Source organism: Antechinus flavipes, chromosome 5 (assembly GCF_016432865.1).
Source record: "Antechinus flavipes isolate AdamAnt ecotype Samford, QLD, Australia chromosome 5, AdamAnt_v2, whole genome shotgun sequence".
NCBI lineage: Eukaryota > Metazoa > Chordata > Mammalia > Dasyuromorphia > Dasyuridae > Antechinus > Antechinus flavipes.
In genome coordinates, this window is record NC_067402.1 from 287,840,536 (window position 1) to 287,863,430 (window position 22,895).

The 22,895-nt window shown below is 38.7% G+C and overlaps 1 protein-coding gene across 3 annotated transcripts in view; it reads right to left on the reverse strand.

Annotated features, from left to right (window-relative positions):
- The window catches only part of ENTHD1 (ENTH domain containing 1), a 102,965-nt gene that overhangs the window by 58,706 nt on the left and 21,364 nt on the right, over positions 1–22,895 (reverse strand). For 2 of the 3 annotated variants that reach the window (XM_051962060.1, XM_051962061.1), the window contains exon 4: positions 11,084–11,202. The exons of the other annotated variant lie outside the window; for it this stretch is intronic. In XM_051962060.1, coding sequence (XP_051818020.1) covers positions 11,084–11,202 — 119 coding nt within the window. The remainder of the gene's footprint in view (positions 1–11,083; positions 11,203–22,895) is intronic. 3 annotated transcript variants of the gene reach the window in all.

The window sequence follows — 22,895 nt, forward strand, 5'->3', positions numbered from 1 at the left end:
AATAACAAAGGGAGTGCTTTCAGAAAACCATGGTGCTATCTATATGAACTACTTCAAAGTGAAATGAGAAGAACTGGGAGATCATTCTTTGCAATAACCACTATGTAATAATGATGATCAACTATGAAAGATTTGGCTGTTCTGATCCAATGATCCAATACAATCCCAAAGGACTTTTGATGAAAAAAATATAATCCATCTCCAGAGAGAGAACCGAGGTACTCTGAATGCAAACTGGAGTATAATTTTCTCACTTTCTTTTGCTTGTTTTTTTTTTTAAAAAACATGGCTAATATGAAAATGTCTTACATGATTTCACATGTATAATTGATTTCATATTGTTTGTCTTCTCAATAGGTGGGTGAGGAGTTGGGAGGGAAGGAGAGAATTTGAAACTCAAAATTTAAATAGAAAAGAATGTTTAAAAATAACATTGCAAAGGATATTAAAGTAAATAAACTAAAATTAAAAACTTAGCAGAAAGAGAGAATGAACAAGAATTAGAAGGTATGGTAATAATATGGTAATGATAGCATTTTTCAAGAATAAGAAGGCCCTAAACATGTTTGTAGGCAATGGAAAAGGAACAAGTAAATAGGAAGAAATTAAAGGAGGTGAGGGAGCATGGAAGGAATCATGATTAAAAAAATAAATCCCTAAAGAGGACAAGAGAGTTTGGAATCAAGGGCACAAACAGAAGGGTTGGTTTTGACAAGACTGTATGAATGAAGGAGAGGATAGTTGAAGCTGTAGATGGGTTTTGAGGTATGAACTAGCTCAAGGTTGCTAGAATTGAATGGACACAATTTTCTCAATAAAGCATGAATCATGGTTATCTGCTAAAACATGGGGGCTTGAATATGCTATTAAGGACTTGAAGAGAATGGAAATGATTCAAAAAAGTTATTGGAGACTTTTTTTTTGGAGACTGGATCTCCTCTCCCACAATTGCCTCTGCTTCCTCACCCCATCTCTCAACTTTTTGGCCTCTTACCAGGGAGGAAGTAGTGTTTATCCACCATTTTATGAAAACATTCCTCTCAAAAGTTCTCTTAAGGGCTAAACTTGATGGCTTTTTCTCCATTCTCATCCTCCTAGTCACTCTCCAAGTTTTGGCACTGCTGATCACTTCCTCCTACTAGAAACATTTTTCCTGGGTTTAAATGGCACATTTTCTCCCTAATTCCCTTCCCTGTCTCCTTCCTCTTCTGTGGCTGATCCTTTCTCAGCCTCCTCTTCTGGGTCACTGCAGTGGGACATTCACAAATCCAATCCCAATACTAATTGGCACAGAAGTTTTAAATTGTTTCATTTTTCCAACCTGGGCATTATTTGCCCCTTCCTAGGCAGCCCAGTGGCCTTCCAATCCTGGGAACTCATCACCTTAGTACCAGATTTAGTGCAGACACCAGACCAATTTTAGCAGCTCAGACAACCCCAGGGAGTAGAGACTTGTACCATCATGCCCAGCTATTAGAGAGATCTTGAAAGAGTTCATCATGGAAGGATAAATGTATTTTCCTACAATAATGAGTACAGCAGGGAGATTATATAACATAAATTCATGATGTATCCAGTCAGAATATGTGTGTATGTATTATGTATATATATATTTAATAAATTTAATAAATATATATATTTATAGGTGTAGGTGTGTATACACTCAAATATACACATATGTTTATGTATATGTGTATATGAATGTAATATAATTATATACACATATAATCCAGAGCTGCTGAGGAAGTCTTATGTGTGGGGGGGAGTAGAATCTAAAGATCGAAGACAATGAATAATTGAACTAGTTAACTATGGAGTCAAGACTGAAAAGGCAAGGAAAAAATAAGTCCAAGGTAAAGTAATGACCTTGGAAAACAGGAAAAATGGAGGGACAGGAGGCTGTAAAAAGAATTAAGTAGATTTGGGAAAGTGAGGTAGAGGGAGAGATGAAAAACAAATTAAAATTTTAAAATTGAGCTGTCAGGAAGAAGAAGGTAATAGGGTTTGAGGTGAGGTGAGGCCTAACAAGCCACTCCTAAGGATGGCAAAGGTGGATTAGAGATACTGATAATAAAAGCTGACAAATAGATGAAACAGGAGAACAGGGTTTTAGGAAGAACATCAGTGGGAATTGCAAAGTCCCCAAGTATGAAGGAAGGAACTGCTGTGAAAAAGACTATTTGCCTGGTACCAGACTCTTTAAGAAAGGAGTTCTTACACTAGAAGGGTGCAATGATCTCAACAAAGACAATGATAAATACCGGGAGTTACAAAAGCTTTAGTGCTGTTTGAAACTACTTAAACTATTAAAGCCAAAATCTTCACAATGATGTTTATGGCATTTTGTACAAATGGAGTAAAAATCAAAGAAGGCAAGAAACTGAAGGTAGGAAAGGAAGGTTTGGGAGGATATAGAATTGGAAAAGGAGAATGAACAGTACCCGGCTCCTCAGGGAGTATGATGTGGTCTAAACTTGATTTAATCCAAACCTAAATTCTTTCAGGGTCAGCCTTAGTATCGCAAAGAATCATTGCCCAGAAACTCCTGTTCTTGCTAAGCCATTTTCCATCAAGATAAGCAGTGACTGCTCTCTGAAAACTAACCTCCTGGCTCCCCCTTCCATTGTTCCAGGGGCCTTTCACTCAAAGAATTTTAGGTACATCAAAAGAAGTTTCAGACTTGAAAAAGAAATTTAAAAAGCAGACAAATAATTAGCTATCAGAAAATGGAGTATCCATTTGTACAAAACTTTTGCCTGATGAGTTCTAAGTGATTTGTAAGTAGTACTAAGTTTAATAATGCCTTAAATATACAACACTCCTTATTTAGGGAAACTAGTAAATTGAGGAATTGAGCACTGAAATAACTCTTACACACACACACACACACACACACACACACACACACACACACACACACGAGAAAGAGAGAGAGAGAAAGAAGCAGAGAGAAATCATTTTCTTTTCTTTACCCTAACTTAGTAACTCATAACCAGACTAAAGGTTTTGGTGAGCTCTAATTTTATCTGGACCAATTCACATCATCTCTATCTGTTGCCATGGAAATGACTGTGGCCAAAAAAATCAACGTTACAATCTCATTCTCCAATCAAGTCAAAGAGGAGAAAATGGGCTTCAAGGGGGGAAGGGGGGAATGTGATGTTCTGAAAACAAACAGGTTTATTAATCAGCAAATTTTGTAATTAAAATGGTCAACAATGTGCAGAAAGAAAACTGATTCATATCTAAGGGACACAAATTAAAAACCTTTCTTTTGGAGTTAAAATATCATCTCGCCAAGTAGAATCATGGATCCGTCTGCAGGCTTCATTCTGTTAGGAGCATTAGATGCTGTTTTTGAAGGTAATTTTCCTTTTCATATGTGAAACAAGAACAAGTTAACAGTTTCTATTTCAAATTGTTTCTTTAAAAAGATGCCTCTAAGTGTTGCCCTGCCCACTAGACCAAAGAAATGATCCCGTTTAGATTCCTACTCTGTAAAAAGATGCTGGTGAGCCTCCTGTGTTGTAGCTCCCCCCCAGCCTTTCTGTGGCACATGCAGCATCACTAATTAGATTGCCTGCTTACGTGTGCCAGGTTTCATCAGCTGCTACCAAAGCAGATGACTGAAGAAAGGGCACGCCGGCTCTCCTCAAATGCCACTGACATTAACAAGAGATGATCGTGGGCGCGCCAACAGAATACTGCTGTGATGCCATGAGCTGCAGAAAAGGGGGCAGTCAGACTTCTAACCTTCTTTCCAAGAAAAGGAGGCATCATTTTTGGAAAATGGTTTAGGACACTGAGCAGATACAAAATCAATTCAAGTGGGTTGCTGTCAGAGAAATGAGGAGGAGAAAGAAAAATCAGGCTCTATTTTTCATTTTTCTGTATTTATTTAAGAAGGATTTATTAATGCACATGTTTAACTTATATTGGGTTGCTTGCTGTCTTGGAGAGGGAAGAGAAAGAGATAGAGAAAAATATGGAACAGAAGGTTTTGCAAAGGTGAATGTTGAAAATTATCTTTGCATACATTTGGAAAAAATAAAATACTATTAAAATAAAAAAATACCTTTTGATTGAAAAAGAAGATTGATTAAATCCTTAAAATGGTACAGACTCTATATTAGGTCTTAGGATACAAAGACAGAAAAGTAAAATAAGTTTTTGCCTTCAAGAAGCTTACATTTATAGAGGGAAAACAATAGGTACTTAGAAAATTAAATACAAAATAATTTTAAGAGAGTGTGTATTAGTAGTAACTAGGATCATGGAGTTAAAACCAGGAAGAATCGTAGAGGCCCTTAAGACTAACACCTTCATTTTACAGTTGAGAAAACCAAGGCACAGAGAGGTCACATAACAAACAGCCAGTGACTAGTAGGATTTGAATCCAGGTCTTCCTGATGCTAATTTCCACCTTCCATCCAAGCTAACCATTGTGAAAAAAAGCAGAGATTCTAGGAAGCTGAGGTGAGGCACTAGTGGCCCTAAGCAGTCTTGCAAAGCCATGGAAACTTGGGGAAAGGCCCATAGGCCAGTGTATTTGGAAGCCACAAGGCACAGAAAGTCTGCTGAGGCAGAACAAGCTAGACTGTGAGGAGTCCAAATTTATCCTAGAGGCAAGAGAGAGAAACTGCAGTTTCTGAAACAAAGGGGTTGCTGGGTCCAAAATGTGCTTCAATTGTGCGTCAATGGACTTCAAAGAGTGATGTCCTTTTGGCAGCTGTATGGAGAGAAATGGGAGAAGGGAGAGTCCAATAGGGACTATCCCAGACTGGAGAGAATGAGGGCCTGGACCAGGTGGTGGCTGTGTAACACAATTCTAAATTCACCAAACCTCACCTGCATCAAATTAATATGTTAAAAACACAAATTAATATGGTAAAAACAATTCTGTCTAATTACTTTATCAATCCATTTTAAACCTGTATCTCATTCAGGCACAAGCTATTACAAAATGAAAACAGACTGACAAAATTTGAATTTACTTTCTCCTAGATTTAATAAATCTAAGAATTAGAAGGGACCTTAAAAATTAATGACCTGATTTCCAAAAACTCTCTAAAGCAACCCCAACAAAAGGTAATCGAACCTATGCTTGGCAGGAAACTCCTGAATACCTCTCAGGAAATCCTCTGAGTTGTTCAATAGCTCTAATTGTTAATGCTATTCCCTCTTTTCACTTTTTATTCTGGGGTCCTAGTTCTCCTCTCTGGAGACAGACTGAATTCAATTCAGCTAATCCACCTGTGGTACACATTGTGTTTATACTCATTGCTTGCACTTCCTTTCTTTATTCACTCCTTAGCTCTCTATAGGCTGGTTTCTATCTCATCATTTGACTAAACAGCTCTCTTCAACATCTCTAATGATCTCTAATTGCCAAATCGGATGATCTTTTCTCATTCTGTCTCTCTGCAGCTAATTATTTTCTCCTCACGAAAACTGTCTTTTCTCTGAGTTCTTGTGACACTGCTCTCTCTTTTCCTACTTTCTCATTTTCTTTTACTGATTCATGTTAAATATTATATACCTTAACTATGGGTATGCTCCAAATAAAAGTCTGCTCTCTTGGATATATATTCCTTAAAATACCACCAACCTTTCAGTCTCCTGGGGGCCTTAACCTCAGTATTATCCTCAGCTCCACATTTCCACTATTATTGTTAATCACTTTTCATTCATGTCCCACTCTGTAACCCCATTTGGAGTTTTCTAGGCAAAGATACTGACATATACTGGTTAGTCATTTCCTTCACCATTTCATTTTATAGATGAGGAAACTGAGGCAAACAGGGTGAAGTGATTTGCTGAGGAAGTGTCTAAGTTCCTAACTCAGGAACATGAATCCTTCTGCCTCCAGGCCCAGCTGCCCCTATCAGTTGCTAAATCTCATTATTTCTACTGCCCACCCCACTTCCCAATACTTCTGGATCTTTCTCTTCCATAACACAGTCACCACTTTATCCTAGAACCTCATTATCTCCTGTTAAGATTATTGCAAAGTCTTCCCAGCCTCAAAGTCTTTCCCCTCTTCAATCCATCCTCCATACAGCTGCCAAATAAGGGTAGGTCTGACTATGTCACTCCCTTACTCAATAAATTCTGGTAGCTCCCTATTTTTCCCTAGGATATAACTCTCTTTTTAAAGCCCTTTAAAATCTGAAATGAAGGATGAGGAAGAAGAGCCCATTCCAGGCATCAGGGATGGCTTAAACAAAGACATAGAGATAGAAGAAGCCAGAACAAGATCAAGAAACAGAACAGACAAGTCTGATTAGAAAACAGAGTATGTAAAAAGGAATGGGCTGAGATAAGATTGGACAGTTTGGAGCCTGAATCAGGAACTTTTATTTCATCTTGCGAACAATGTAGTAGGAATGTAGTTAGGAAGATGAGTAGCAGCTCATGAAGGACAAATTGGAGGGGAGAGAGTATAGCCTAGATGCAGAAGAGGGACTTCACAGAAAGATGAAGTCCAAACAAGGCCAGCTGCAGCAGGAACCAAGAGAATCAAAGAGATGGTAGACATGATAGGATTCAATGAGTGATTAGAGAAGTGGGGGGTCCAGACAGAGAAATCAAGGAGGAGTTAACCCTGTGAGCAAGGCAGATAGCCACAGCAGTAGCACAACCTCCACTTCCTCTTTTGTCTTAGAGCCATGCTAGGTATTCATGCAGTTTTTCTCATGCCATCATATAATGCAGTCATGTCATCTTCAAATCGGATAAGTATGTTCTCATCTAAGTCATTAATAAAAATATTGAACTAAGGACTCTAGTACTGTACTCTTAAAAACATTCTTCAGATTGATATTGATCCACTAGCTGGTCATCTTTGAGCTTAGTTATTCTAATAGTTCTAAAACTGCCAACTGTAACATCATCTAGCTCAACATTTCCATCTTGTCTATAGACAAGCATAAAATGAGAGACTTAGTCAAACGACTTGCTAAAATTTAAATATGTCTATTGTGCCCCATCTAATTATTAGAATCAAAGTTAAAAAGAATATGATTTGTTCTTCATGAATCCATAATGGCTCCTGGTGATCACTGAATGTCTAAGTACTTGTAAATCAGAATTTTAATAACACAGTCTAGAATTTTTCCAAGGATCAAGCTTACCAGTCTATTATATGGGAAATTTACCTTCTTTCCCTTCTATCTTAAGCTTCTGGTCTATCATTTAAATTGATTAACACATTTAGGAGATAATTACATTATCAAAATGATATGAAATAGTCATCATGCATAGGATCAAATTTACACTGTTACAAGAAATGACACTCACTAAATACTGAGACCTCCATTTTTAAATGATCTCCATCAATTCACATTTTTCACTTTATGTTCATTTTTATTCACTGACCTCCACCAGTTACTTTGAAACATGTTTAATCTTATAAAATGAATAGCTTTCACCTCAATCAGAAGGTGAAGAAAGTATGGTAAGATTCAAATTCCAACTATTTAAGTTCTTTAAATAGAAAGTTTTCCAGAAGTTAGAATAATGTAGAAGCCCTTTATGCTGTGAAGGAAAAATTAAAAGTGTCAAATGCACAATTTCACACTGTATAAAATACATTTTTTTGTCCAGGACTTGTGATTTAGCTCTCTTGAGGAAGATCCAGTGTGTTTTGGAATGCTGCCTTATAACTGAGGCAGGTCAGCCACTTTGCTATAACTTCTGCAACTTTGAGAGACAACTCATGGAAAGACTAAATCATTTGCTGAGAGTCATAAAGCTGGTATGTAATAGAAGTAGGTCTTGAACCCAGGTTTTTGTGATTCCAAGGCTAGCCCTCTATTTCATAGTCCAGCTTGGGTCTTCAAATTCCTTGAACCAGTTTGTGACTCTATTTATTCCATTTATGCTCACAAATCTTTGTCTTCCTTTGAATCTCCCATAAATAGCCAAAATTAAGCACAAGACATCACACCAGTTGGGTGTATGTTCTTAAAATAGAATACAACATATACAGTAGGAACTAGAAATTTCCTAAATTACAATCCTCCAAACTTCTAGAAAATCTAGGTGGTGAGAACTCTAGGTTTGGCTTATCAGCCCAGCATTGTAATCCAGAACAACAGAAAAAATATGTTTGTAAATCCTTTCTCTTTGTATTCCCCAAGCTGCTCTATCAGTGCCTGGAAACAGCCCTGAAAGAGGCGGGGGGAGGAGGAAGAAAAAAAGAGTGTTAGCAATTTGCCCAGTGACCAAAATCAGGGAAGAAGGGAACAAGCATTTATAGAAAGTCTACTATGTGCCAAGTTCTGGGTTAAGTACTTTTTGCAAATATAATCTCATTTGATGGAAATCAAATTTGATGGAAACAGTCTGAAAGATACTCATTCCATCGCAGGATTGGCTCTCTAAAACACTGATTGCAAACACAGTTTGTCAGAACAAGAATCACAGCTTAGAAGAATGGCTATAGTCATTGCTTCTGAGCAAAAAAGGAAGAGGGCCTCCCTTTGAGAATTGCATGAACCAGGAAGCAGCTTTCAGGCTCTGCACCCCTTTTCCCTTATTGATACCCTCTAGTCCCCTGCCTGATTCTTTCAGGCTACTGTCCCTTTTCCAAACACTGTCATTCTGGAAATGCTCCCATCTCACTAGTCAGGGCTAGGGGAGCGCCATCATCTGCTGAGCTCCGCACAGGCTTGTGAGGAGTGTCATTCCCAAGGAGAACACGGCACCCCTACAATAAGAAAGCTGAGCCATGTTTCCACCAGGAAAGGAACTGAGCATGGACCCTGCAAAAGTTTGAAATTTCAGACTCATGAATCTTCTTCTTCCCCTAATCCAGCATCTCATTGGAGTGTAGCAGTGTCCCTAGACTCTAGAATTACATGAGAACACATGACCTGGACCATGCTGGGAAGTCTCTCTCCAGAGGAGGAAAACTCCCTGTCCCCAAGCCAACCCAGCGCGCTTTAGAATGCTGCTAAGGGTGCCTGAGGTTTTTTCCTTACACAGATCCTAAATTTGCCTGTTGCAGTTTTTTCACACTGCTCTACATTCTGCCAAGAACCACTTCAATCCTTCCTCACAGTAACCTTTCTAAAGTTCTAAGACATCTTGATTGCCCTTCTCTGGATGCTCCCTAGCACACTGAAATCCTTCCCCAACTGTAACAAAGAGAGCTGAACACAATCCCCAGATGTGACCTGTCCAGGGCAATGTTTTCTCACCTTCCTAGGCCTGAACTTGAGGCCTCCCTTCATACCAACAGAATATGAGGGCATTAGCTTTTATGCTTTCCATTTACATGATAGATTCATTTTGAGCTTGAAGGCCATTAATATCCCCAGATCTTTTTCAAATGTAGTAATAGAGCTCCTATCACCATTGTCTCTGGAGCAGGCAAATATCAACGGGCATTTGTAAGGTTAATTTTTAACCCAAATGTAATGCCCAGGATTTCTCTCTATTAAAATTCATACTACTGGCTTCCACTTGGCAGGGGAGTCTGTCCCCATTTTTCTGAATCCTGCCAGGCCTCTCTCTTTGAGTGCTCCCTCCTGGTTCTGTCAGCTCCAAATTTGATAAGCGTGTTATTAACACTTACCCAAGAACACTGATGGCTACCAGGCTAAGGACCAATTCCTGGATGTTCCATTGGAAGCCTCCTTCCAAAGCTGACACAAAACCCTCCAACCAGTCCCAAATTGACTCTGGCCTAGACTGAATCGCCTCGTGTCTTTCACAGCAACAGCATAAAAGACTTTATGAAAATCTATGTAAACTACATCTCAGGCACTCTTCTCATGTACCGGTCTAGTAACCTATCCACAAAGAAATGAGGTCAGCTGATATGGGCAGTTCTGGAAAAAGCCATGAGGACTCCCATCACCATTTCTTCCTCTAGCAGTTCACTTTCCACCATTAAAAGAACTGTTAAGTGATTTGTCCAGGATTCAGAAGAAATTTCAGAAGTTTTTTTGGAACTGAAGTCAAGTTCACTGGTCTAGAGTTGAAAGACTCCACCACTCTCTTCCCTTACATGAAAATAGGACCATTGGTCACTTTGTAACACTATGTCTCTGGCCCATGATCTCTCAGAACCCACAGATGAGGGCAAGTCCACCACTTGCCTTGCACCCTGGACTCTAGTTCATCTGAGCCTGGGTACTTTGGTGCCCACTTTTCACCTTCTTATTTATACTGCGTAGCAACCCCCCATGAGCCATGTTGGTCCCGATGAATCCCATTTCTCGACAAGAGAAGATAAGACAGATACAATACTTGTAAAGAGTGCCTGCTCTTGCCAAAAGGCTACTCCAGCCTAAGCTTGATCTGACTCCTTTCTCTTCCCTTCTAGAACTTTAAACAACCTTTTGGCTGGGATTAGCTTCCCCCACCAGCTTCTCTCCCAGAGCTACCCTGCACTGTGCCTACTCAACCAGAACCATTCTTCTCCTTTGTACTCATTCTCCATTACAAGTCCTTGCTTCCTTCTTCTGCTCAGTTCTTTTTTAAAAAATCTAAATTGGTCAGTGAGTTTTCTGCATATCTACAATGGCTTCTTCAGACAATCCTTCTTTCTGTTTTCAGTAGCATCGTTTCTCTGTCTTCAGCCTTCAAATTGCTTTAAAGAGTCATAATTTCTAGGCATTTCTGTATAGATTTGGCAAATCAAAAGCAATATTATCTCTACCTTTTGAGATCAGAGAAAGAGACATCTAAACTCATTCTATAGTTAAATTATATTACGCAAATTTCAGCTTCTGAAGAAAAATCTACCATCCCATACATCATTTCCTTTTTGGGGAAAATGTAATTACCAAAGGTATTTGGCTTACATTTTGTTATTCAGTCCTCAGATAGCAGATTAAAATAAGTGAAGCTAAAAGTAGAAAAGATCTAAACATTTACCAGCTGGATGACCCTGAGCAAGTCCCTTAGCCCCTCCATATCTCAGATCTAAAATGAAGGCTCAATGGCCTTTAAGCTTCTTCTCACTCTAACTCTATGATCCCATATGGAGCCTGAAAAGTATTCGTTTTCCAGCAGCTACAGTTTATTCCTCAGCAGGCTAGATAATTCTCTATGGATTTGTCTCAAGACTTACTTCTGCTGATTTCCAAGCATTTATCTTGAGTGGTAGTGTTTCCTGGGACACCGCACTTCTGCTCGGCATATGGGCACAATAGTTCTGCTCTGGTCTTAATTCTGTCTTGGAAGTACTTTCTGTCAATGAAAGATATCTAATTATTTTGGTGAAAAGGAAGGATGATTTAACACAAATGTTACATTTCTTAGTTAATCGCACTGAAAAATGTTTCTGAAACCTCACTGGGTCCACTGACGCTATCACCACCTGCCAATGACTAGCAATGAATACTAATAGTTTAATGCCTCTTGATGATCCCTGACAAGCTCAGGCAGATTCAAAAATTCACCCCCACTTTCTATTTAACCTGTTTTTCCATCAACACTTCTATAGCCTCAGAATTTGAACATGTCTCATCCTTATAAAACAATATATGATATACAGAAATATAGAAAATAAGGTTTGAAATAAGAGATAACATCAATCCTTCTCCCTCCATAATTCTATCAATTGTAATTGAACTTTATTACAACATTGAGTTTCATATACCACAAAGGAAAAAATGGGAATTTTTAGACCAGTTGATTAGAAAACTGCAGCTATGAGATACTCCAAAAAAGAAATGGAGTATAAGATATCATTGGGAGATTATGTGATAGGAAGAGAAGATGGGCTGGTCATGGGATGAGCTCAAGGAGTAATAGGACTGCCAAAGTCCTTCACTGGGACTCGCCAGATTTCAGAAGGAAGTGAAGGCAGTTTTTACACTTTAGCATGGACCCTCCAAGGCAAATTAATAGAGAAACCCAGATAAAAGTAGCATGGGATCATAGGACAATAGATGTAGAATTGCCCATTAGAGGCTATTGAGTCTCTCAGTGGACCCACTGATCCCTCAGTACTCTCATTTTTTAAATAAAAAAAAATGAGGACCAAAGAAATTAAATTATTTCCACAAAAAAATGATTTCCACAGTGGCATTCTATTAGTAAAGGTCAATTCTGACTCCTAGTCTAGGACTCTTCCCATCCCAATATACGAGGTGAGCAGACATGGATGGATTGTGATCTCTGGGGTTAAAATAACCTTTGAAATCAAGGAGATCCTACATTGGTGTGGTTATCTGAGAAAAGAAAAAAATAAAATACATTCCTTCTGGGAAAAAAATCTTTGAAGAGAAATGGAAAAATATGCAGATGGAATTATTTTGAAATTTTTTTAGAGATTGAAGACCTCTAACTTCTTAAACAACAACACTGTCTTTTCTATAATGTTAATTATCACACATTCTGTCCCCAGAACTCTGTAGGCTGCAATAGGGAAAGTAAAGGAAGTATAAGACTTGGTCCTTATCCTCAAGGCACGACAGTCTAGATGCAGAGACAAAATTACCATAAGTCAACAATTAGAGAATAATTAAGTGCTGAACTATACAGTAATAAAGGATTTTAGAAAAAGGCAGCACAATCTGAGAAGGCACTGGAGAAGATGGAATTTTTGTAGGCCCCTGAAACAGCCATAAAAATAAGAGGAAAACAAAATAAGAGAAGGAAGAAAAACACTTTCAAGAGTGGGGAATGAAAGGAGTATGAGCAGGGTGGGTTAAAGAATAGATGCAGTCAAAGGGAATCGAGGAAAGATGTCAAGACCAGAAATCATTAAAAATAGGAGTAAGCAGTTGTCCAGTCTAAAATAACTTGGGAAGATTTGGGGAATGGGGTAGGACTTGCTTAGGGTGAAGTGCAGATACTTCCAAGCAAATGCCACAGAGTAAACAAGCAAGCAGCAACCTGAGAGCTTTAGTTTTAGCTCTATAGCCCTGTCCAGATTGGACAGCCAAGCAGGGAAAGATTAGAGGGAAACTCTGCACTGGCTTTGGACACAGCCCAAATACAGTGATCAAACAAAGTTCCAGGCTGTGGCCGTGAGAGTGCAGTCACAGCTGGAAGGGTAAGGGAAGGGGGAAAAGGGGGGGAGAATTTGCTGACTGTGGTCATTGGCAGAAGAGCAAAGTTCCTGGAGGAAGACTAGGCTTGGCCTTGGATTATAGACTATTGGAAGAACCAAGAGGTCAAATGCCCCAAAGAGAGCTCAGAAAACAATAGCCAGAAAATCCTGAAGCCTACATTATCCCCCACATTCTAGGAACACAACCTGACTCTACTTTAAGATTGACAGCCAAGAAATAGGCCTTTAAGAAAAAGAATAAACGACAGAAAAAGAACCCAACCATAGATAACTATTAAGGTGATAGAGAAGACCAGGGTTCAAACTCAGAAGACAAAACAGCTTTCCTGTAAAACTTTAAAGAAAAATGTAAAATGGTCACGAACCCAAAAAGAGTTCATGGAAGATCTTTTTTTTTTAAGGATTTAAAGGACTGAAAAGGATTTAAATCAAATAACAGAGGTTGAGAAAAAAATTGGGAAAGGAAATAAAAGTAATGTAAGAAAAGCAAGAAAATTATAAAAAGTCAACCAACTGAAAAGAGAAATCCAAAAATTTACTGAAGAAAATAACTCCTTAAAACTTAGAACTGAACAAGAGAAAGCTAATGAATTCATAAGATAATAAGAACAATAAAACAAAATTAAATGCATAGGAAAAATAGAAAAGAATTCATGAAATATCTCATCAGAAAAACAACTGACCTAGAAGAAAGAATAGGAGAAATTTCATAGGAAATGTAAGAGTACCTCAGAGTTATGATCAAAAAAAATCTAAACACTATACATCAAGAAATTATTTTAAAATTTTCTCTGAAATTCTAGAACTAAAGAGTAAAATAGATATTGAAAAAAAAATCCACCAATCACTACCTGAAAGAAATTCCAAAATGGAAACTCACAGGAACATTATAGCTAAATTTTAATGCCCTAGGACAAGCAGACAAATATGGCAAACAACTAGAAAGAAACAATTTAAATATTATACCACCAATATGTGGTACAGCCAGGACCACATAAAATTTAGCAATTTCTACATTAAAAGACTAAAAGATGTGGAATATAATGTTCCAAAGAACAAAAGAACTAGGTTTGCAACAAAGAATAACCTATTCAACAAAGCTGAGTTTAGTGAAATACCTAGATATTCTAAAGAGAAAATGATTTTAAAATAATGTGAATTTATTATATTTTCTGCAGAATTTCATGTCTGGAATAAATTGATGAAAGACATTTTTAAAGTTCCTAAAAAAGCCAGAAAGGGAACAAGAATGAAGGAGGTAGATCCTCATAGAATAAAAAGCATTATTAGGATACCACCAGTAATAATAACTGACAACAATATAAAGCTCTAAAGTTTGGAAAGCATTACACATGCATTATCCTCATTTGGACCCCACCACCACCCTAGGAAGTAGTTATTCTTAGTCTTATTATATCACCACTTTCAGATGAAGAAACTGAAACCCAGAAAGATTGGCCACACAAGTACAGAGAATCTGAGGGAGGATCTGAAGCCAGCTTTTTCATGATTAGAGCTAGACGTGAACAGTAGTCTAGATTCTAGGAAGGGAGACTGAAGGGCAGCTTGTTGTCAGACAACACAACACTGGAAATATGCAGTGTCTAATGACTGTCTTAGCCAGAGGCATAATGACAAGATGAATTTACATTTTGGCTCTTTCAGGAAACAGAGTCTTCCCGCTATGGTAAACTGTTTTTATCAGTGTGGACCATTTACCTCAAAGGAAGAGTAACGAGATGCTGTAGGCAATGATGCTAATGATTCATTAGAGGATAAGTGTTTAGATAGTAGTTGATATATAAAAACATTTCTGGTGAGATTTAAATTTCTGTGAAGCCATACTGCTAAGATAACATCCCACAATCCCACAGAATAGACTCGAGAACCTGTGGCATTTGTCAGATGGGAACAGAAACAGACATCTTGACTTGGGTTCATTCAGGATGCTAGGGTCCATTTTGGAAACAAAGAGGTGTCTCATTGTTCTTTGGTCCTAGACAAATTCTCAAGGTGTTCCCTTTATGATTTTGCATCTGAGCATCATTGTTGTGGGTTGACAGGCTTCCAGTGTCATGTCAATCACATAAAAGACCCAGCACCGGCTCAGAAAACTAAAAGTCTAAATAGGACAGATAAAATCAGCAATAAAATTTGGGGGGAGGGAAGAGGAGGTGTGGGGTAGCAAGGAGCCAAGTTTTTCAGAATAGCTTTTCAACTATTTTTCAAATAGCTGTTTGTCTTTATTTTTACATATTATGAGCTTGGAAAGGATGTTGAAGCCATCAGATCACACCATACCAAACCTAACTATCCTTAGCTAATTATCATTTGTCATTTTTTAAAAGAGTATCTAGGTTATCAAACCGTACATACCCTTTGACCCAGCAGTGTTTCTAATGGTCTTACATTCCAAAGATCTTAAAGGAAGGAAAGGGACTCACATGTGCAAAAAATGTTTGAGGCAGCTCTTTACATAGTGGCAAGAAACTGGAAATTGAGCAGATGCCCATCAGTTGGAGCATGGCTGAATAAGTTATGGTATATGAATGGTACGGGTTGCTCTATTAGAAACGACCAGCAGGATGATATGGAGAGACTTACATGAACTAATGCTTAATGAAGTGAGCAGAACCAGAAGATCATTGTACACGGCAATAAGAAGTTTATATGATGATCAGTTCTGTTGAACATGATTCTTTCCAACAATGAGATGATTGATGCCAGTTCCAATTATCTTGTGACAAAAAGAGCCATTTACACGCAGAGAGAGGACTACAGGAATTGAATGTGGATCACAACAAAACATTCTTACTCTTTTTTTGTTGTTTGCTTGCATTTTGTTTTCTTTATCATTTACTTTCCTTTTTGATCTAATTTTTCTTGTGCAGCAAGAGAATTGCATAAATATGTTTACATATATTGGATTTAACATATATTTTAACATGTATAACATATATTGGATTGCTTGCCATGTAGGGGATGGAGTGGGAAGAAGGAGGGGAAAATCTGAAACACAAGATTATGCAAAAGTCAATGTTGAAAAATATATTTTGAAAATAAAAGGTTTTTTTTAAAAAGTATCTAGGAAAGCATTCTAAAACCTCCATTTCTTTCTCTTTGACTATTCTTTTCTAGGAAGTTCTTCCAGTGAAAGGATAGGAATTCAGTTTCTTTATCATCTAATTTTGCTTTTATTAGTATTATTATTTACAGCTTTTTATTTACAAAACATATGCATGGGTAATTTTTCAACATTGACCCTTGCAAAACTTTCTATTCCAACTTTTCCCCTTCTTTCTCCCATCCCCTCCCCTAGATAGTAGGTAGTCCAATACATGTTAAATTATCATCTAATTTTGAAAAAAAATTAAGAACAATGCAAGAAAAACAAGAAGATTATGAAAAGAAAATCAATCAACCAGAAAAGGAGATCCAGAGTCTTAAGGAAGAAAATGACTCCCTGAAAACTAAAATTGGGCAAGGAGAAGTCAACAAAGTTATAAGACCAAGAAATAATAAAATAAAATATAAAGAATGAAAAAAAGAAGAGAACATGAGACAACTCATAAGAAAAACAATGGATTTATAGAACATCTCAAGAAGAAAAAACATAAGAATAATTGGATTATTTGAAAGCTATGACCAAAAAAAGAATTTTGATGTAATAAAAGAAATTCTTAAAGAAATTTGTCCTTTAGTGTAAGAATAAGAGGGGAAAGTAGAAATGGAAAAAAATCCAATGATCACCATCCGAAAAAGATCCTATGAGGAAAATCTACAGAAACATCATTGCCAAGTTCTGAAATCCCTAGATCAATGAGAAAGTTTTATGAACAATAAAAAAATTCAAGTATTCTGTAACCACAGTTAGAATCACGCAAGAGTTACCAGCAGCTACATTAATTTATACTATATAATATAGTATTACATAACATTAATGCAGTACATTAATATTATATAATGAAGATCAAAAGAACTAGGATTGCAGCTGAAAATAACACACCCAGCAAAGTTAAGCATAATCCTTAATGGAAAAAAAAAAAGACATTCAATTAATTGCCAGATGTTCAAGATTTTGTTGCAAAAAAACCCTAAATTTAATAGAAAATTCAACATGTAAGATCTAAGAGAAATAGAAAAGTAAATATCAAAAACTAATTTCAAGGGACTCAATAAAGACACACTGGTTTGTATGTGGAAATGTAAACCATATGTGTAAAACTCTCATTAATAATTGGGTAATTTGAAAGATAGAGCTGAGTATATGTGATTCTAAAAAGCAAAAGCATGTAGGAAAAGGTAAAAAGAGTAATTATGTTATAGAAATGAGGTGCTAGAACAAGAACTGATAAGAGAAATTAAGAGAGAAGGGCTGTCAGTTGTGGAATGCTACTCAAATTGGAAATAGGTTAAAGAGGGAACACTACACAGAGACATATAGAAACATGTGAAACTCTACACAGAAAGAAGATAAGAAGGGAATAAGATAAGGGGTATAAAGGGATATGGAGATTAACAGGAATGAGATAAAGAAAGAGGGAAAGGATAAGAGGAGAAGATAAGAAAGGGATTCTTGGAGAGGAGTGTAAGATTATCTGAAAGCTACAATCAAAAAAGGAATCTTGATATAGTAATAAAAGAAATAATAAAGTTGTTCTAAAGTGTTAGAACAAAAAGAGAAAGTAGAAACAGAAAAAAATGACCAAATTACCACCTGAACAAGATCACAAGAGGAAAACCTACAAGAACATCATTGCTAAATTCTGAAACCCCTAGATCAAGGAAAAAAGGCAATGTAGCTGGCAGAAGTAAAGCAGAGGAGTCAGTAGGGAAAGAAAATAAGAAATACATACAAACATAATAACAATCATCAGAAGTAGGAACTTAGAAGAAAAAAAAGCAGGGCTAATAATCATTCATCTCAAAGTTAAAAATAGAATAGAACTAATCAAAAAAGAAAAATAGGGAAACTATACTATATACCAGCAATATTAATCAATGTTGTTTTAGACTATTTAAAATAACTAGATAGTATAAGGTTGGAATATTGTGTGGTATAGGAGGTTTAAAGTTCACAGATTTAGAAAAATATGAAAAGATTTAAGGCTTATGAAGAATGATATTATCCATCTTCAAAGAAACAGGAAAACAAGCATTGTATGGTACTACCTAGATGTATATGAACATATGTGTATATATATATGTATGACTATAGATATCAATGTGTATATGTGTGTGTGTGTGTGTGTGCATAATATATATCTGTACTTAATTGTAGCCTCCTTAAGGAAAGCAAGGGAGTAGGAAAGAAAAGGGGGGGGGGGAATAAGGTAAAAAGCACACAGCAGAAAACAAGAGAAAACCTATGACGAAGTAAAGAAAAAATGGACAGCTTTGAATACAACAGGTAGTATTTCTTATACAGGTTTTCTTGAAATGGAAATTTATTGTCTCATATTTTGAATTCTCGCTTATGTTCTTCTATGTGCATAATTTTTTTTTCTTTTTCTGTTTTGAAATAAAATCTTAAAAAGTAAAAAAAAAAAAAGAAAGGAAAGGAACGGAAAAAAAATTTGAAAGCGTTAAGTCAACTTGGTAGATAAGCATGAATGAAGTGTTCATTGGTAGAGGTAGGGCTAATATGGATAGGAAAAAAGAGAAATGATATAGATTTAGAGGAGAAAAGCAAGTTGAAAGGGCCATTACTTTAGCACCATGTTAGATCAAAGATTCTAGTTTGGCTGGTAGGAGAACTAGCCTATGATAAGGCCAAGTGTGATGAAGCCAGATTCCAGAGGGCCTCGAATGCCAGGATAAGGAATCTGTGTATTCTCTGGTAATCAGTGAGTAACTACTGAGGGTCTGTGAGGGAAGCCCTCTCCTGCGTCCCACGGGTCTGCAGCGTCTGCAGTGTCCGCCTCCGCCGGCTCCACGATCCTCCAACATGGTCTCTCTTCCCTCAGATGCGGTGATGTCCTTCGCCCTTGTTGCCCTCCAACCTCTCCCTCTCATTCACTGGCTCCTCTTCCTTCTCCCACACCGCCCCCCCCCATACCTCTTTCAGACAGCATCACTATCTCCTGGTGCCCCAGGCTGCAGATTACTAGGACAGGCTGGAGCCTTCCTCCCCCCATTCCATGGCAGATAAATGGTCCCCGCCCTTCTACTCCCTCAGTTGTGTCCTTGTGGGCCTCTCGAGATAGCCTCCTAACGGTCCTGCTCTTTCCAGGTTCTTCCCTCTTAAATCCCCCAAACAAGTGCTCTAAGGCTGGGGTCTGTCCACAGGTCATGACCCTCCTCAGTGGCTCTGGTACAGGCTCTGCAATAATACATGAGCCCCTCGGGGTCCAAGCCCTCTTTGATCTGCCTTTCCAGTCCTCTTGGACACCAGTCTCCTCACACTGCACTCCTCACCATTCCCCAGGTCCATTCTTCTCTCGCCCACTTCCATACATTTGAACACCCAACTTTCTGTCTTTGTCCCCTACATCTCTGTCCACTGAAATCAGTCTCCTCTGTGAGGCTGACCCTCGGGGGAAGTGACTCTCCTTTGCACGCCATTCAGTTTGCACTTGCCCGGCCATGCAATCTATCCTAACCTTCTGGGTTACTTGTCTGGGCTCCAGGGCTTCATCTTGACAGGGAGGAGCCTCTGGGGTCTCTACGAGTGTACCAGCAGAGCAACAACATCCTGGAAGACACGACCAAGATGGAAAGTCTTTGGGCTTGACCACAGACTGGGTAATTATCATCCAAGCATTGGCCTGGCTAAGGTCAGAAATTAACTGGGTGGTGAATGTGAGGCCACAGCACCTCACAAAAATCTATTGTGGCAGGGAGAGGCTGGAAACCACATTGGCAGGAAGGTCCAGACACCAGTGCCTCATCCCTCTGCTAGACTGTAAGCTCACCGAGGACCTGCAGCTGCAATCACTTTTTCATCTTGATATTTCATTGTACTTTGCATGGAGGAATCACTAAACATTTGTTTAAATTAATTTAATTGACAAATAATAACAATTAATGAACAAATAACATTTGGTAACAATTTGGCATAGCACTTTGCATATAATATTTTATTTGATCCTTATAACAAATCTGTGAGACAGATACTGTTAATATCCCCATTTTACAGATGGGAAGTCTGAGGCTCAGGGAGCTAAACTATTTACTTAGTCACCCAGCTAATACATCTGATGCAAGATTGGAACCCAGGTCTTCATGGCTCCAAGTCAGGCGCTCTGTATTCAAGAGCACCAGAAGAGTCTGGTATGGTGCTGGTACCCTGGGAGCAATACTAAGCCCTAAGCCCCTTCAGTGCTGGGATGAGGATGTCATTGTCAGCCACCCCACAGACAGCCCTGTATCATCTCCTTCTTTCTTTCAGAGAACATGTTTTGTTCTGTGGTATGTCCCAATCATAACAAATGAGGTTCAAATAGGAATAAGGAAAGAAAGGAGGGAAGCAGAGACACAGACCCAGAAAGACAAGAGACAGTTGGGCAGAGAGAAGGGGGGGGAGGGAAAGCATAAGGAAGGAATGGGGAAAGAGAGAGGGGAGCAAACAGAGAGAGATACAGAGATGAAAAGAGTGACACAGAGACAAAGAGACAAAAAGACAAAGATAGACTGAGAGGAGAAAGAGGAGAAGGAGAAGGAGAAGAAGAAGGAGGAGGAGGAAGAAGAGGAAGAAGGGGGAGAAGAGGAAGATAAGAGAAGGAAAAGAAGGAGGAGGAGAAAAGGGAGGAAGAAGAGGAAAAGGAGAAGAGAAGAAGAAGAAAGAGAAGAGGGAGGAGGAAGAAGAGGAGAACTGGGAATGTTCAAGAAGGATGCAGTATAATCAGTGCTGTCAGCATCATGCCCATCTTTGGCAAGAAGGGTCCCAGTACCAACCCCTAACTCCTGGCAGCTTCTATCTGTCCCCAGTAAAGTTACTACAAGTATATAAAAAAGAGAGCTGGGAATTAAGTAAAACCTGCCTCAAAAAGGAGGGTCATGAGGACAATCTATCAACCCTAAGCTACAGAAATGTTTGCTTGAAAAAAAAAAAAGAATATAAAGTTTAAAAACATACTAGGGGAAAGTGTATGGGGCTCAGTCAGTAGGTTTGCCCTGCTTGGGTTTTCATTTGTCTTGTCAATCACATTCCAGGTTTCTCTCACACACGGTTCTGCTCCCATTTCTAGACTCCTCGGCATCCTAGTTACCCACCATATCATGCTCTAAGTTTCTTTCCCCTCCGCATTAGTACAGCAGCCAAACCTCTAAGGAAGTGCTCTCTTTTTCTTTTTCCTTCTTCGTTCTGAAGCCTGGTGCTATTATCTCTTTTCTCTCAGCTCTACTCTGCTGGCACTTTATTTTTCCCCATTTTTCCTCCTGGGCTCATTTTTCTTCCTCCCACACTGTGCACACCAAGCCTAGGAAGATGGGCTCTTCAAAGCCAGATAGTTTAAAATCTGAGATGGGGAAAACAATGTTTTTAAGGAGCTTCCACAGTGTTCTTTTTAAGTAGTCTAAAATTTCAGTTTCCATTTTTGTAAAACATGACAGAGATGCTTATTGCCTATCCAAGGATGAGATGTAAATCCCAGTGCTCTGATACTGGCGATGGTAAAACCAAAGATCCATCATGCCATTTTCTCCTCACTCTCATTCCTCCCAAGCAGGACATGAGAGTGACCATTCCAGTCAACTCCAACCTCCCATGGCCTTTTGGGTCCTTGTCCTCCCAGCCTCTCTTGGGATCATCAATCTAAAGCAGAGGCTTGGAGGCCAACCCAGCCAGGCTTCTCAATGGGCAGACCCTGGGATCTCTCCCCACGGCTCATGGCCGCCGCCTCCTCTGAAGCGCATGTTGGCCCACACAACAGTCCCCACTACATCATCCAACCTCACAAGTTGCATTGTGCTGTGAATGCCTACTGAGCGGGCCTCTGAGCTGAGATTCACGGCCTGCTTCTAACTCATCCTGGCTGTGTGACCTTCATCAATGCCCCCATACAACTCTAAGACAACAAGATGAAGAGAAGACGTCCATCTGCAATAATTAAAAGGGAGTTTTCTCACAGGGAGCTCCCCATATCAACATGGCTGGTCCAAAGATTAGTCTTCCTCTCTGATTGACTCCCTGCCCCACCTTTCAAAAACTTTGGCAACCCCCCCCCTTTGTCTCCCATTAGCCTAAGCCCCTGTCACCATCTTTGACTGTCCCCTCTGCCAGCCTCTCCCACTTCTTCTACCCTCTTGCCCAGAGCCCCTGCCCTAGCAGATGCTGCTTTCTCCAGTTCTTCTCCCATTCTGATTGGTCTTTTTCAGGTTTTGGTGCATCTTAAGATTCTTCTCTCCTTTTCTGATGTCATTTATTCCTGCAGATTCAGGGATAAGCCTTCTACAAATGAATCTCAAGCCTATATATACATCCAGCCCTAACCTCTCTGTCAAATTTCAGTCCAGTCCAGAGGCTATATGACTCCACCTAGGTAATTCACCAGTATTTCCAACTGGGCAAATACAAAATAGAATTTATATTCTATCCCCTAAAGCAGGCCCACATTGATATTTCTTAGGGCATAATCATGATCTTGCCATACGGGTTTGGATCTCAGAATAAAGATGTCCCAACCTTTACTTCCTCCTTACTCACAAGACCTTGCTCCAGGTCAGGCCTTCAGTCTCTCTCCTCTGGACTACTTTTTTTAAAAAAAATAATGGCTTTTTATTTTTCCAAATACATCCAAAGATAGTTTTCAACATTCACTTTCATTTATTTATTTATTTATTTTTGCTGAGGCAATTGGGTTTAAGTGACAGTATTAACACAGCCAGGAAGTGTTAAGTGTCTGACACCAGATTTGAACTC